General features: G+C 34.9%; 1 protein-coding gene, 1 long non-coding RNA gene and 1 pseudogene across 3 annotated transcripts; all 3 read left to right on the forward strand.

The window, feature by feature from the left end:
• Window positions 1-1,715: 1,715 nt before the first annotated feature.
• Window positions 1,716-7,627, forward strand: LOC132267013 (MDIS1-interacting receptor like kinase 2-like; annotated as a pseudogene).
• Window positions 3,481-4,265, forward strand: LOC132316564 (probable leucine-rich repeat receptor-like protein kinase At1g35710). Its single transcript, XM_059815040.1, has 2 exons — window positions 3,481-3,488; window positions 3,608-4,265. The coding sequence occupies exons 1-2, from the start codon at window positions 3,481-3,483 to the stop codon at window positions 4,263-4,265; spliced, it is 666 nt and encodes a 221-aa protein (XP_059671023.1).
• A 2,537-nt stretch (window positions 7,628-10,164) lies between the features above and the next one.
• Window positions 10,165-13,167, forward strand: LOC132267014 (uncharacterized). 2 transcript variants are annotated; one of them, XR_009468814.1, is made up of 4 exons: window positions 10,165-10,334; window positions 10,735-11,256; window positions 11,766-12,734; window positions 12,833-13,167. It is a non-coding gene; the product is annotated as an uncharacterized LOC132267014 (long non-coding RNA). The 2 variants fall into 2 exon arrangements; XR_009468813.1 differs by having other exon boundaries at window positions 10,168-10,334; window positions 11,139-11,256.
• Window positions 13,168-15,799: the final 2,632 nt, after the last annotated feature.

Raw genomic sequence — 15,799 nt, forward strand, 5'->3', positions numbered from 1 at the left:
TAATCAAAATAAGTTTAAATACATCATTGAATGGTTATAAACCTCAAAAGAGAATGGAAATCTTAATAAGACCCCAAAAGATGGTCCATAGGTCTCAAAACCATTTCCACCCGTAAATGAGTATATTGGATTACAAATAGACAAGTTAAGCCCAAGTTTTACAAAATATATATCTTAATACAAAATGGCAAAAAGTAGGCCTTCGTAGTCCCGCTTACGTTTGTGGAGGATCATTATCCACCACCACTTTCCCGTGACATGAAAATGGTAAGAAAAGGGTGAGCACAAAGGCTCAGTAGGAGGAGCCTAAAACGCACCTCTTAATGACCCCGTGAATCCAAACAAAGTATAGAAAAGGGGAAAACAGAATCATGCAAATTTAAAGGGAAATAATCCAATATTCGAGTCACCCAATCCATTCTATGTAATGCAATGCAAATGGGATACCAATGCGATGCTAATGTTGCTCCCTATTTCCAAAAGCCTTTTCATTTTATCATTTCCAAACCGTTAACGTAACTCGACCCATGGCAATTCCATGGTACCATGAGAGAAGAATTGGCTAACTATCCCTGACCTATGGCAACTCTAAAGCCTCATTTCGGGCTTAAATAACTCAACCACGCTAGGATAGTCTCCTTAGTTCCTTCTAGGTCACATTAATGCCACGGACACTAGGCAACTCCTAGCTGTCCGGTTTTCACAAATTTTTGTTCAAAACTTTTCCCCAAAATTATTTTCCTTTCTTTTCAAAGCAATTCCCCATTTCTTGCCCAATGCCAATGCATGGACGCTTCATACATTTCAATGACATGCTAATATAAAATTTTCATATATTACATCTATATCATGCTTGCATGCTTTGGGAGTAAATTACTACACGAACATCACATTCTCATTTATTTAACAATCATGGCCTCATCACAATTAAAGCATGTAGGAAAATCAATTAAGCATATGTCTTTACAACAATTCACTTAAACATGCATTTTAACACAATTGCCACATAAAGCACCATATCATGCTTCACATAAATATAAATTCTAATAGCCATGAACAAAACCCACAAATTAGCATGCAAGGACACAATTGTAATAGAGGTAATTCACAAAAATCAAAGAGTTTGAGTCTTAGAAACCCTTACCTCAAAGGACGAGAAAATCCCTAATTTTGAAATTCCAGGGGTGGCTGATTGAAGATCGACTCCAATCAACTCGTAGCCCTCGTCGAGCTCTTTAACTTAATTGCTTTCAATGGCAAAGCTTAATTCCTACAAAAAAAAAGAAGGTGAAATCGGAGCTTGAATGCTTGGATTTAGAGAGAGAAAGTGTGTAGAGAGAGAAATACTCCCCCACGGTTGAGAAGAGGAAGAAGAATGCAGAAATTCTGCATTTGTGATCTTGGGTGCATGGTTAGTAAGTGTACGCGGGGCTCATATGGTCTAAAATATTCAATTTGCTTTATTTGTGTGTGTATATATATATATGCTATATATACACACATATATACAATAAGCATGCTACACACATATTTCTAAACATATAACCATATAAATATACATGAATTTATGATGTATTAAATGCGACGGTCCCAAAAAATAATTCCGTGCACGAAAAATCCGATTGCGGGTCTTGCCCTGGACCTCCCGGCCTGAAAAATTAAAAAATACCGAAATGGCCAATAATACATTTCTAAGAGTACTGAACTCAAAGAAATGCCCCAACCAAATCCTCGGAACTCACTTGCACACCCCATTGTGTTTGGTACGCAATTCCAGGCGAGAAAATAAAATAAATCCAAAAATCGAAAAAAAAAAATCTCAAAAAATGGAAAATAGGAAAATGAGAAACAAACAATACGTTCTTTAATTTCACTGGAGGATGGGGATTAATTAAGGTAGTTGTGCAGGTGCTGAGGGACCTGCTTTGTGATGAATGGTAGGAGGTCAATAAGTTGATGAGTGGAAGGAGGTGAGCAGCCCAACAAGCTTTGGAAATGAGAAACAATTTCTTGCTTGATGGACTCCATGTCCTCAATGACCTGTCCAGAATCTGTAGTAAGTGATACAATCTTCTTTCTATTGTTTCTAGAGGAGAGTGATTTGTGGAAGAATGAGAAGTTCCAATCTCCTAATTTCAGCCAATTCATCCTTGATTTCTATCTTAACATGTCCTCTTGAATCTTTGCAAGCCTTAGAAACTAAGAAGTTAGTGATCTTTCCATCTCTCTTAGAAAAGTATCATTTGGGGAGTTATCAAGGTCAAACTGGCATGTATACAATTCAATCTTCACATAATGTAGCTTGGAATCAACCTCAGAGAACTCCTTCTTACAGTTAGTTCTAAGGACTGTTTTTAGCTTCTTGAGCTTCTGAACCACTTGAAACATAGCAGTGCCCCTAATGTAGGAGCACCACACTTCATGAACAGAAGGCAAGAATTGTGGATGAGAGGGCCTTTATATTCCTTGGTATGGGTTGGCCAAACATGATGCTTACGGGTCAACCTACATAAATCTTTAGGAGACGTTCGTTATATTGACATGGTGAAAACTTCAATAGAGATGACTAATGTCTCTGATACTTTTCTATGATATATGAACCATGCTTATAACTTCAACAGTGAATACGTTAATAATGTATCAATCAGCTTGACTTGATGAAAAGACCCTATGCCGTGGAGACAACTTCATCACAGGCCAGCTGGCGACGGGAAGACCTTCACCCCGCTGCCCAAGTGAAGGCGCAACTCTTAAAAGTCCGATTGGGTTGCGGTGACTCATAAGTCGTGATCAATATCAATGGAGGTGTCGTGAGTTTTGATCCTAGTCTGCTGTTGTCAACAAAAAACTTTCTATTGCAGTAAGTATGTCTAATTAAAAACACAATTCCAATTTCAACTTTATTTGGTTTGTTTCCACCTAAAATATTTTTTAAAAATTATTTTTTAGTATTTTTGACGAAATGATTTTCACTTCTGTTACTTACTGCTAGTTGTAGGTGATTTTAGGACTTTTTAGTTGTAGAGTCTCGAGCCTCTCGAATAAAACTCATTTTACAAGTCTGATGGCTGGATGAAACGAGTATGGAAGAGACAATGGTTCATCTGTATACTCAATTACAAACCGCCCAACCGCATGTGACGACCGAGACAATGGACTCGGGCATCTGAAAGAAACGACAATAGATAGTTTCTTCATCTGAAAGAAAATTAACCACAACGTATACCCACCACATGTTTGACAAAATGCCTCACTAAATAATCTTAATTTGTTTTTGCTGTTAATGGACTCTGTTTTTTAGTAGAAAGGATAGATTTATGTGGATTTTGCTGAACAATATTTTTAAGTTGAAAGAATATTCTTATGAGCTACTAAACATATTTTAAAAAAATACTATTAGTATATATATTTGTTAGGAGAAGACCTCGACTCTTATGCCCAAGTCAAGGCTGAACTCTTTAAAGTCCTTCACCATTGAGTATGACGAGGTCTGTAGAAAAACTACTTTATGCTAAACTGTAGTCATGTTACTCTTCAATTCTCTCTCTCTAGTGCTACCAGTATGCTCTACATTAATCTTTTTCTATGCTACCAATTCTATTTATAGTACTACTTCGACGTTGGCGGCATCCGAACCACCACCACCACCATCATCATCATCATTTCAATTGGAAACAGAGGCGCTGCTTAGCAGTGAATGGTGGTATATTGTTAAGAACAACAGCTCAGATCATTGTAAGTGGCCTGGTATAGTCTGCAATAATGCTGGAAGTGTCACCGAAATAAGCCTGCCTGACAACATCAAATTGGAAGTCGAGTTGGGGAAATTTAACTTCTCTTCCTTTCCAAATCTTGTCCGTCTTGACCTTGGTGATAAAGGACTCCATGAGACCATCCCAGATCAAATAGGTAAACTTTCAAAACTTACCTACCTCAATTTGTCCTCCAATGATCTTTACAGTGAGCTACCTCGTTCGCTGGCTTATCTGACTGAATTAGTGGAGCTTGACATTTCTAACAACAGAGTCAATGGTTCTATCCCTCCAAAATTAGGAAATCTGGAAAATCTGGTTTTCCTAAGCATGAGTCACAACTACCTTCACGGTCCAATCCCTCCAGCTCTCGGCCGGTTGTCTAAGCTAACCTTACTAGACCTCAGTTACAATCAATTCGCTGGACCAATCCCATTGGCTCTTGGTCTTTTGACAAATCTTTCCCATCTCAACTTGCGTTACAGTTCTATCCATGGCTCCATTCCACCATAAATGGGGAATTTGAAAAATCTGGTTCATTTAGACCTTAGTATCAACCAGCTCATTGGTCCAATGCCTTCTACTTTAGGTCATTTAGCAAATTTGGTGTTGCTTTCTCTTACTGGGAATGAAATCAATGGTTCCATCCTCCAGGAATAGGGAACTTGAAGAATCTGGTTGATTTAGACCTTAGTTATAACAATATTATAGGGCCAATCCCTTCGCTTATTGGGTATCTGTCTTGTTTGCAAACTTTGTACCTTCATTCTAATAAGATTGAAGGTTCCATCCCTCCGGAAATAGGGAATTTGAGGAATCTGGTTGATTTAAGACTCCATGATAATAACAAAATCACAGGCCCAATCCCTTCAACTCTCGGTCAATTGTCCAAACTGACACACTTGTGCCTTCTTTCCAACCAAATCAATGGTTCTGTACCTCAACAGATTGGGAACATGAAGGCTTTAACTGTATTGGATATTTCCCATACCCAGATACAAGGTACCCTGCCTCAAGACCTTACCAAATTGACTGAACTCACATAACTTGATCTTTCCTCAAACCAACTCACTGGTTCAATACCCCTTGAAATAGGAGCACTCTCCAAACTCTGGTCTTTAGGCCTCTCCACAAACAAGCTAAGTGGACCAATCCCAACTGATATATGGCGTTCAACTAGTTTGCAGTATTTGTCTTTGAGCAACAACTATTTGAATGCAAGCATTCCATTTCAAATAGCTAAGCTCCCCTCACTATCATCTATTGACCTTAGTCATAATTTAATCAATGGAAAAATACCTTCCCAGCTCGGCCACACAACTAGCTTAACACATTTGAATCTCTCCCACAATAGACTCTCTGGTACCATTCCTCATTCTCTCATAACCATAAAGTCCATTGACTTGTCATACAATGCTTTGAAGGGTCGAATCACGAAGGATTTTCAGCTCAAATATTACCCAGAGGCATTTGTTGGCAACCAAGATTTATGTGGTGGCACCACATACTTGCCTTGTCATCCATCTCCCACAGCCAGCGGCTTCAAAAATAAAAGAAGAAACAAAATTTTGCACTATATCATGATTTTCCTTCCTGTCAAAGTTTTTCTAGCCTCCTTGATTCGAGGATATTTGTACTACTCTAAAAGGGAGGTAGAGAAAACCCAATCTCAGTCCAGAGTGACAAAGCATGGAAATATCTTCTCAATATGGAGTTATGATGGAACAATTGCATACAAAGACATTATTCAAGCAACATAGGACTTTGATGACAAATACTGCATTGGAACTGGAGGCAGTGGGAGTGTCTACAAAGCACAGTTGCCCAGTGGCAAAGTAGTTGCCTTGAAGAATCTGCGTCGTCTGGAAGGTGAAGAGCCAGCTTATGATAAAAGTTTCAAGAACGAGGCACACTTTTTATCAGAAATACGACATCGAAATATTGTGAAGCTTTATGGGTTCTGTCTGCACAAGCGATGCATGTTTCTGATTTATGAATACATGGAGAGGGGAAGCCTGTTTTTGGTCTTGAGAAGTGAAGTGGAAGCTGTGGAGTTGGATTGGACTAAAAGGGTGAATGTAGTGAAAGTAATTGCCCATGCTTTGTCTTACACGCACCATGCTTGCACCCCACCCATTCTTCACCGTGACGTTTCGAGCTGCAACATTCTTTTAAACTCAGAATTGAAAGCTTGCATGGCTGACTTTGGCGCTGCTAGATTGCTGTATCCAGATTCGTCTAATCATACTGTGATAGTAGGCACTTATGGATATACTGCTCCAGGTATATTACTGCATCTTTTTCTTAATTGTATCTATGATTCTTTTTGTGAAAGGTGATGGTTTTATGGCAGAATAGTATAGTAACTCCGGTTGCTCTAAAGATCAACCACGAATTATTCCCACCACATGTTTGATAAAATGCCTAACTAAATAATCTTAATTTGTTTTTGCTTATTACTGGACCATGTCCTTCACCCTTGAGTATGATGAGGCCTGCAGCAAAATTACTGTATGCTAAACTTTAGTCATGATCCCTTCAATTCAAGCAACAACATTCCTTTAAATTCAAAACTACATGCTTGTATCTCTTACGTTGGCCTTGCTAGATTACTATATCCTGATTCGTCCAATCAAACTTACCTTGATGGTAGGCACTTATGGAATATATATATATATATATATATATATATATATTTTCCCGGTAAATTAACTGCGACAAGTAAATTGCTCCAGGTATAAATATTACATCTTAAACTTCATTCTGTCATGCCAATGGAATAGTTTTATAGCTTGATTAATCATGTCGATGGACAAAAGTCTCTACTTGGTAGAATTTTCTTTCCCCATATTTTAACACTTCATGGTACATTAGTACTTCTCTCTAGTCATATGAGCTTGAGCTCTCTGCCACTGTACTAAATTCTATTGATCTTGTTTGAATTAATTCTGTCTGTCTAGTCTAGTCTAGTAAGAGGTTGCATTTTAGCTTTTTAAAAAAATTCACATCTCACTATCTGTACAAAATCATAAGGAAAAACGATTAAATGTATCTGTAACTGATTCACTATGGATGAGACAAATTGATGAACAAATTATATAATATTTAATTTTGAAACAATCTCGTTATTTATTTATTTATTGTTTTTTTTGCAAAGGAGTTGGTTTCCTCTTACATGTATATTTTTTGTTGATGTATCACTTGCACAATTTTTTTTGTTGATGCAGAACTTGCCTTCACCGTGGATGTGACTGAAAAATGTAATGTTTATAGCTTCGGAGTTATGGCACTGGAAACACTTATGGGAAGGCATCCAGGAGAACTTCTCCAATCATTGGCATCAGCACCTACTCAAAATATAATGCTAAATGATATGTTAGACACACGCCTCCAAGCTCCAACATGCGGAGCGGTTGCACAGTATATTGTTCTGGTTGCAACATTGGCATTTGCTTGCTTACATCCCGAGCCAAAGTCTCGGCCGACAATGCTACGCATCTCTTAGGAGTTTCTTGCTAGCAGGTACTCACTTGCTAAACCTCTGCAAACAATCTCACTATCGCAACTAATGAATCCAGTATTTGATCAATTAATCCTGTAATCTTTGTATTAGTCACTACAAAATACAGAATAATAGGGTTAATTTCTTGCTTGCTGGATTCCGCTAGTTATTTGACTTTATGCATTCGTATTATTACATCGTCTAATAAATCAGGATGTTCATCTGTTGGTGAGTGTCTCAGGATGTTTTGCGCCAGTCTAACGTGTGTGCGCCTCAATTTGTTTATTGAACTACTGAAAATGTTGTTTGGGTGGAAATCACTCTATGCCACTCAGTAATGACATTGTGAAATCCACTAGTATTTTTGTTTTTATCCTGTTGCCTTTTTTATCAGATATTTATATATATATATATATATAACAAAAACAATTAAGTGAAGCTTCTCTTATTTGTCAACTAAAGCTACATGACTCCTGCCAGTGTGGTTCTATTTATCCACACTGCTAATTAAAGGAAAACTTGAATTTTTGAACCGAAATCTTCACTGCCCAAACATGCCAATGAGATATGCTAAAAAATTCATCACCTAAATTAACAAATACTAAACACCCGAGTAACGGTGAAGCACACAAAATTTTCAACTCTTGACAACAAATGGAAATTGTAAATTGTTTCCTTAACATCACCTAACAGACTAACCCTCAAAGATAGAGATGAGTGACAAGTTCCCAACACAAATTTTAGGTTTCAGAGTGGTGACAACACAAAATTTCAAATTCCATGGAATCGTGTTGATTACAAGGCTGTATTTTCAATATCTACATATATGAAAAAAAAAAAAAAAAAAAACACACACACCGTAAAATTGCATTGAAATATACAAAAACACATATATATATATACCCCAAATCTCAGTCTTGATTTGAGTACGTTTATACATAGTATTCATGTGTGTCTATATATATATATATATATATATATATATATATATATAGACACACATGAATACTATGTATAAACGTACTCAAATCAAGACTGAGATTTGGGGGTTTATTCGTATAAATTTTCAATTGCGTAAGATTTATAGATTATGCCTCTCTTGAACTAATTTTAAATTAGTTTGACGGACAGAAAACGCTCCTATAGTATGGGCTGGAAATTTGGGAATGAGTGCATTCTTGTAGAGATTACTAATAATAACCTTGTTGAGTTGGGCTATATGAACCTTGGTAATAATGACTAAATTAGTGGGATTATGGCAATTCAACTAGAAAATAATTTAATTAACTAAATTATCCTTAAAATCCAAACTAACCTTTAAAATCCAAAAAAAACAAAAAAAAAAAAACACACACACACACACAAAATTGAAGTTATATATTGGTGGCCTAAAATGAAACAACACAAATAAGAAAATCAATAGTAATTAAGACTATATAAAATTATGATATTTTATAGATATTATCAAGTGACCTAGTTAATAGAGAGTCCAGCATGAAATTCGTCAAGTCGGTGGTCACCCAAGTCAACAATCACGGGATCGAGAAACCCAAGCGGGTGTGCCTTTCGTGTTCCCTCTCCTCCTACTTTGTCAGCCAATAGATTATGAAATAAACAAATATATATATATATATATATATATATATATATATATATTTTTTTTTTTTTCATTTCTTTTTCCTTTCTAACAACTTCACCCTAACCAAATGGAACTTTAGAGAGGGAAATCAAGGTTTTGTGTGGTGTAGTCAAAGGTTTCCCTTTTTGTTCCCGCTCAATAATCATCTCAACCAACAAAAAGAGGAAGAACATTGCATTGACATACTCTCAGTTTGGCATCGTGTGGAAGAATCACATAGGAAGATATAATAAGTCAGCTGATATTTACACATGTTGAATGGCATTGAACATAAGGCACTCCAATGGCCTCTTAAAAGACCTCTCATATTTTGAGATTCTTTAAGAACATCTCCAATGCCCTCTCAAATGGTCTCTCAAATTCAAAATATAGCAAGTGGATGGAAATAAAATATTTCAATAGCCTCTCAAAAGACTTCTCATATTTTGAGATTCTCAAAAATAGTGCCAAATAATATTTTGAGATTATCAAAGTAGTGCCAAATATAGCAGCTTTCAAATGACCTCTCAAACTCAAAACATAGCAAGTGGATTAAAATAAAGCACTCCATTGGGCTCTCAAAAGACCTCTCATATTTTGCTAAAATGAATATAAGACACTCTAATGGACTCTCAAACACATGAATTGGTTGTTGTGTCAAAAAATATGTTTTAAATAAAATGTACCATTGGAGCAGTATTGTAAAAATATAACATTTTGGCAATATAACTTCTCTTAAAATATAAATTTGGCATAAAAATATAACATTTTTGTATTGAAGATGCTTTCGGACTTTAAATTTGTACATAGCCACTTCATTAGTACAAAGAGTGTACTAATGAAGCATTTTGTATTGGAGATGCTTGATTGTTCTGCTAAAAAAAAAATAAAATAAAAAATAAAATAAAAATAAGAAATGATGTTGTGTCACCCCTAGGGCTGTAAATGAGCCGAGCCGTTTGCAAATAGCTCGGGCTCGGCTCGTTAATTACTCAGTTCGAGCTCGATTCGTTAACAAGTGAATCGAGCTCGAGCTGAATTATGATGCTTGATGAATAAACGAGTTGAGTCTTAACATTAGTAGGCTCAACTCGTTTGTTCATGAACTGAATTGGACTCAATAATGCGTTCACGCACATACTAAATTATAATATATATATATATACCCAATTATAATATATACAAAAATATTCAACTTTTTATATTCATAATATATATACACACACACCCAATTATAATATATATATACAAAAGTATTCAATTTTTGTCTTTTTCTAACTTTAGCCCATACCATGCGGCCCATTACTTCTCCCCTAGTCTCTCGAGTCTTCCCAGCCACTCACGCCTACAACCTTCTTCCCCTAATCTGCGTATTTTTTTCATTGTTAGGCTTCGAAAGTTCACAAACTCCCAACTCATCACATACTCAGTTTCAATCCAACGATTCATGTTCCTAAAGATGGTGAGTTTCTTTCTCCTTTCTCTCTCTAAATCTCTTGTTCTATCTATATCCATTTACTAAAATTTTCTCTGAATTTCGGTTTTAATTTCCTTTCTAATTCCTTCTCAAATGTGTATATATATATATATATATATATATTTTTTTTAACTTCGCCAGTCAAAGGGTTTACAGACCAGTTCAGTTCCGATCTGACTATTTGTCGGAGACCTTCACTGAAAACCGGTGATTTTTTTACAAATATGCCGGATGCTTTTTTTTTTTTTTTTTTTTTCTCATTCATTTCTATTCTATCTCTCTCTCTTAATTTCATCTCTCTAATTTTTTTTTTTTGTAAATTAGGCTTCTTTGATTCTGAAAAGTATGATTTTAACTTCATCTCTCAAATTTCTTTGTAATTTAGGCTGCTTTGATTCTGCAATGTATGGAAAAAACAGATGGGAATTAATTTTGGCATGAATCTAGTTTTGATTTGATAATTACAGTAGCAGCTTGATATTGAGCTCGAGCTCGAGTTCAGCTCGGTAAATTAAACGAGTTAGCCGAGTCAAACTCGAGTTTGCTTACTTAAGTTCGAGTCGAGCTCGGACAGTGATGTGGTAGCTGGAGCCGAGCTTGAGCCAACCTGTAAACTGATCGAGCTCGAACAACCCATTACTCGGCTCGGCTTGACTCATCGACAGCCCTAGTCACGCCTGTATTTAATTTTTTCCACCCAGTCTAAAAAGTCTCTTTATTGGCACTATACCAATTCAAAGTCACGGTCAAGGACCCAGATCTCACAAATCTCTCTCTCATGCTCTACAGTCTACTCTCTCTCCATCTCTGTATATCTGTATCTCTCATTCCTCCTCACCGTCGGCGGCCGATCATGTCACTCATCTCACTACAGACACCGCCGAGACCGCCGGACCTGACATTCAAGGTACTATCTTCTCTTTCTCTCGGACTTTTTTTATTTTTGTTTTGGAGTCGATTTTGCAGCTCACTATTGTCTCTATTAGGATCGGTAAAGTAGTTTTCTTGGTTGTGGGATTTTTTTTTTTTTTTTTTTCCCTTTCTCTGAATGGTGTTGTAGATCTGGAATTTAAGTTTTCATCTCTAAATTTTCTCTTTGTTTTGGAGTTGATTTTGGAGGTCACTCTCGTCTCTAAATGGATCGGTAAAGTAGTTTCTCTTGGTTGTGGGTTCTTTTTTTTTGTTTCTGAATGGTGTTGTAGATCTGGATCTTAAGTTTTCATATCTAAAATTTCTTTTTGTTGTGGAGTCGATTTTGATGACTACTTTGGAAAAGACTATACATATACCTTATATAGAGGGATCTTGAATGATTTGGTATAAAGGTGTTTCGTATTTGAAGCTTCGGTAATGCTATTTATGATTATTTGCTTGTGAAGTCTGGAATTTTTATGTGACAAAGTCTCTTTAATGCAGATTGGGTTTATATCTCGTTTGGCATGGGAGGTGTAGGAAAGGTATATAATAATTTATTTGTTTAATTTTTAATTGCAATTTATTGCTCATATAGAATGTCTTATTGAATTTATATGAGTAGAATTCTTAGTGTGTTGATCTTGTGTCCCAAAATTTTATAATCAAACATTTTTGTTAATTAAAGTAGTGTTGCACATATCATTTTAGTACGATTTTAATACACTAATATTTAGATCCAATATGTATCAGTTTTAAATTTGGAATAGTTTTTTTTTTTTTTTTTAAAATTAATTTATAATTTGCCAACTCCTTTCATATGAAGTTAATCCTTTCTTTATAATATTTTAAAATAGTTTATTATAGGGGTGTTTTGTGAAGTTAATTCTTTCTTTCTGATATTTTATACTATTATAGTTTTGTTAAATTTTTTGTGTTTATTTAGTTGGACAAATGTGTCATTGCTAATATTACACTATAAAGTGTTCAATTAGCATTATCAAGCGTCACAGAAAAATACCAATTGTCATTTAGATTGCTAGAAAGACTATCAAATCAATCATATATCCTGTTACATTGGTGTGCCTACTGCCTATGAGCATTTAGGTTCTCAAGTAAGCAGTAATCAAATTTTTTTAAAAATAGTACTCCCTGACTGGAGGACTATAATTTTTCTTTTTCTATTTTATTTTTTGTGGTAGGAGAATGACAAATATTCTTCTTGAAAGGCATGAAAATGGTTTTGTCACAGTAAAGGAATGGGAAGATACTGACATTTTTGTGGTAATGGATAAGGTCATTCTGGTATTGCCAATCCAGGGGTTTCTTAAAGGGAAAGAGAGGACTCCAGTCCGGTTATCATTTCTTGAGAGATTTTACTTGGTTTTCAAATATTATTGAGAAAATGTTTAATATGCAACCAACAGCTGATGTGACCGATTTTATTCAGCTACTGCGGGACCCCACCGAAGTGTAAGACTTCTCCTTTTCAAGTAATTTTGTGAATCAGCATGCTTAGTTTTAATTCCATATCACCATGCCTAGTTGTAATTTCATTAATTGTTTTTCAGATACAAAGAGATGCACATAAAGACACATGCATGTCTTTTCAATAGTGAAAAAGACGAAGAGAGGCTGTGGACTGTTTTTTCATGTGCTTAATGACCACGTCCAATACCCAACAAAATCTTCAAAAGTTAAAACTGGTTTAAATCAGGATATGTCCAATACTCAGCAAAATCTTCAAAGCTGGTTTAAATCAGGATATATTTAATTCGTTTGTTGTTAGTGGACGCATGATCCAAAATTGAGACTCCTTTATTGTATCGTCACCATAAGGGGCAAACACTAGTGCCCCAAACAAAAATAATATATTATTTTGTTATATTTTCTTATATCCAATCAATTATTTTCTTATATCCAATCAAACAAAAAAAAGAAGTGTCATAATTTATTTTTTATGATGTGTCGTTCATCTCTCCCTTCTAACCAATTTTTTAAGATCTTACTAAACCGAGTATAAAGGACCAAAGTAACTAAGTGACTCACTCACTCTTTGTTATTACAATAATTAATTTGTTATTATAATAATTAAAAAAAAAAAAAGGAAAATTTACTTTTTAGAGGATTCGGAAGTGTCCCGTTTGAAAATTCAGTGTTGTATTTTTTTGTAATATTATCCATTTAAGCTTTTTATACTGAATTTATAAAATATAAACTATCACTACTCGAAATAAATTTGATTATAATACAATAATAAATAAAAAATTTATTCACTTGAAAAATTAAATTCTTAAAAAAAAAAACACACACTTATTTTGAAATCGTCAAATTAGAGCATGGTCTAAAGTGAAGGGATATTTTTGTAAAATCATTATAGACGCGTGAAGAGCAACTTGGAAAATTTAAAACTCCCTTCCCCATTGAGCTAGCATTCACCACTCTTCTAGAGGTCCACCAACCTATTATAACTACCATATTACTCGTTATTGAATTTTTCTTTTTCTTTTTCTTTTTTTTTTTTTTCCTCTCTCTCTCTAGTCCACTCAATTTAGAAGTTCCCTATACTTTTCAATGAAAAAGAAATACAAGAAAATGTTCACACATTCAGAGAACAAGTTGAGAAACCTGTGTCTCCTCATCTATATCATATAGTACTATATATTATATCTATATTCTTAACCACACCCATATCATATGCAAAGTATACAACAAGATACTATTCCCTTTCTTCAACTATTAATTCCAACTTCAGTTCTAAGATCTCCAATTCTACAACTCTTCAGATCAATTCTGTGAAGCATAGTGGAACTTAATTTTACAAGTTATGTCTAGTTCACAAGGTTTTTCGCTTAGCCGGAGGTCCGGCAAGACGCCGGAGATATCCAATTTTGCTCAGACTTGCAACCTCTTTGAGTCAGCTCATGATGGAGAGAGGAGGTTTCAGAGATATAAGCATGGAAATTGCAGGGAAACTAGAACCCAAAGGTAGAGAAATAAAAAAAAATAAAAAATAAAGAATAAAAAGAAAAGACTTTATTCAGTTATAATTATGGAAAAATTACATATAAATGGAGTTAAAGTTCCATATTTACTTAGAGGCTGAGTCAAAGTTTCATATTTCTCTAAAATGAATTGCTGAGGTGGCACATGGTTTTTTACTGTTTAGAAATTGTGATGCCTAAAATACCCTTCCGCGAAGGTACTACTTTTTCTTCGAAGGTACTACTTTTTTGAACTGAAGGTATTATTTTTTGGCGTCCAGGTACCATGTTTTTTAAACACTCGCGAAGGTACTACTTTTTCTCCGAAGGTACTACTTTTTTGAACTGAAGGTACTACTTTTTTATTAGGGAAGGGCATTTTAGGCACCACAATTTTTTAAACAGTAAAAAATCATGTGCCACCTCAGCAATCCATTTTAGAGAAATATGGAACTTTGACTCAGTTTCTAAGTAAATATGAAACTTTGACTCCATTTATATGTAATTTTCCCTATAATTATTATGTAGACTTAGTGTAAGATTTCTCCTTTCCAACTCTTTATAGCAATCCTATTAACCCTAGCAAAATTACTGTATGCTAAACTTTAGTCATGATCCCTTCAATTCAAGCAAAACATAGGGACTATTCTGTGAATCACAAATTGAATGCATGAGGAGATGGGGGTAAGCTCAAAAGAGGAGAAAGTGGACATAATAAAAGTTGGACATTCTCGACATGATTATATAGAATGGGATGACGTGGTACATTAGACTCAGGTGGTTGACATTTAAACACTTTTTTAGATGGAATCTGTAAAACTTCTTTTTCCATTTCTCTTGTTAACACGAGTTCATCAACACAAGGCTGAGCAGAGGGCCTATATTGTGCCTTAGAGTCACTTTCTAATGGCTTTGTGGGATTTAACTTGATATTTTTGCCATTATACATGAAGGTATACGTGTTCTCTTTCCAACATGGGCGACCAAGAAGTGCATGGGTTACTTTCATAGGACATCACACCAAATCATGCCAGAGCAGTCACCCATTTGAATTGGAACTAAGCACCTGTTAGAGACAATCAAGGAAGTTTCTTTTACCCAATCCACTCTATATAGCTTTATTATGTATATACAGTCCAATATAGCTGTAATAGTATGCTAAACTATGCAAATTATTAATGTATATATATAAGAAAGTAAACATGTACTGTTGCAGTGGGGCCGAATTGTAATTTTAGTGGGGAAATTTTCATAAATTCTTAAAAATTTAAAGTAAAAAAAATAATAATAAAAGAATCTTGGGGGCAAATTCTAATTTTAGTGGTGCCATTTTTATAGATTTAAAAAAAATTAAGATATAAAATGAAAATATAAAAAATTCACTGGTTCCACGTTGGGTCCATCCCTCGGGACAAGAATTCTTAGTGTGTTGATCTCGTGTCCCAAAATTTTATAATCAAACATTTTTGTTAATTAAATTGGTGTTGAACATATCATTTTAGTATGATTTTAATACACTAATATTTAGATCCGTCATATCTCAGTTTTAAATTT

Source organism: Cornus florida, unplaced genomic scaffold (genome assembly GCF_030987335.1).
Source record: "Cornus florida cultivar Cherokee Brave unplaced genomic scaffold, ASM3098733v1 CherokeeBrave_3.0.0_Hap2_Chr07, whole genome shotgun sequence".
NCBI lineage: Eukaryota > Viridiplantae > Streptophyta > Magnoliopsida > Cornales > Cornaceae > Cornus > Cornus florida.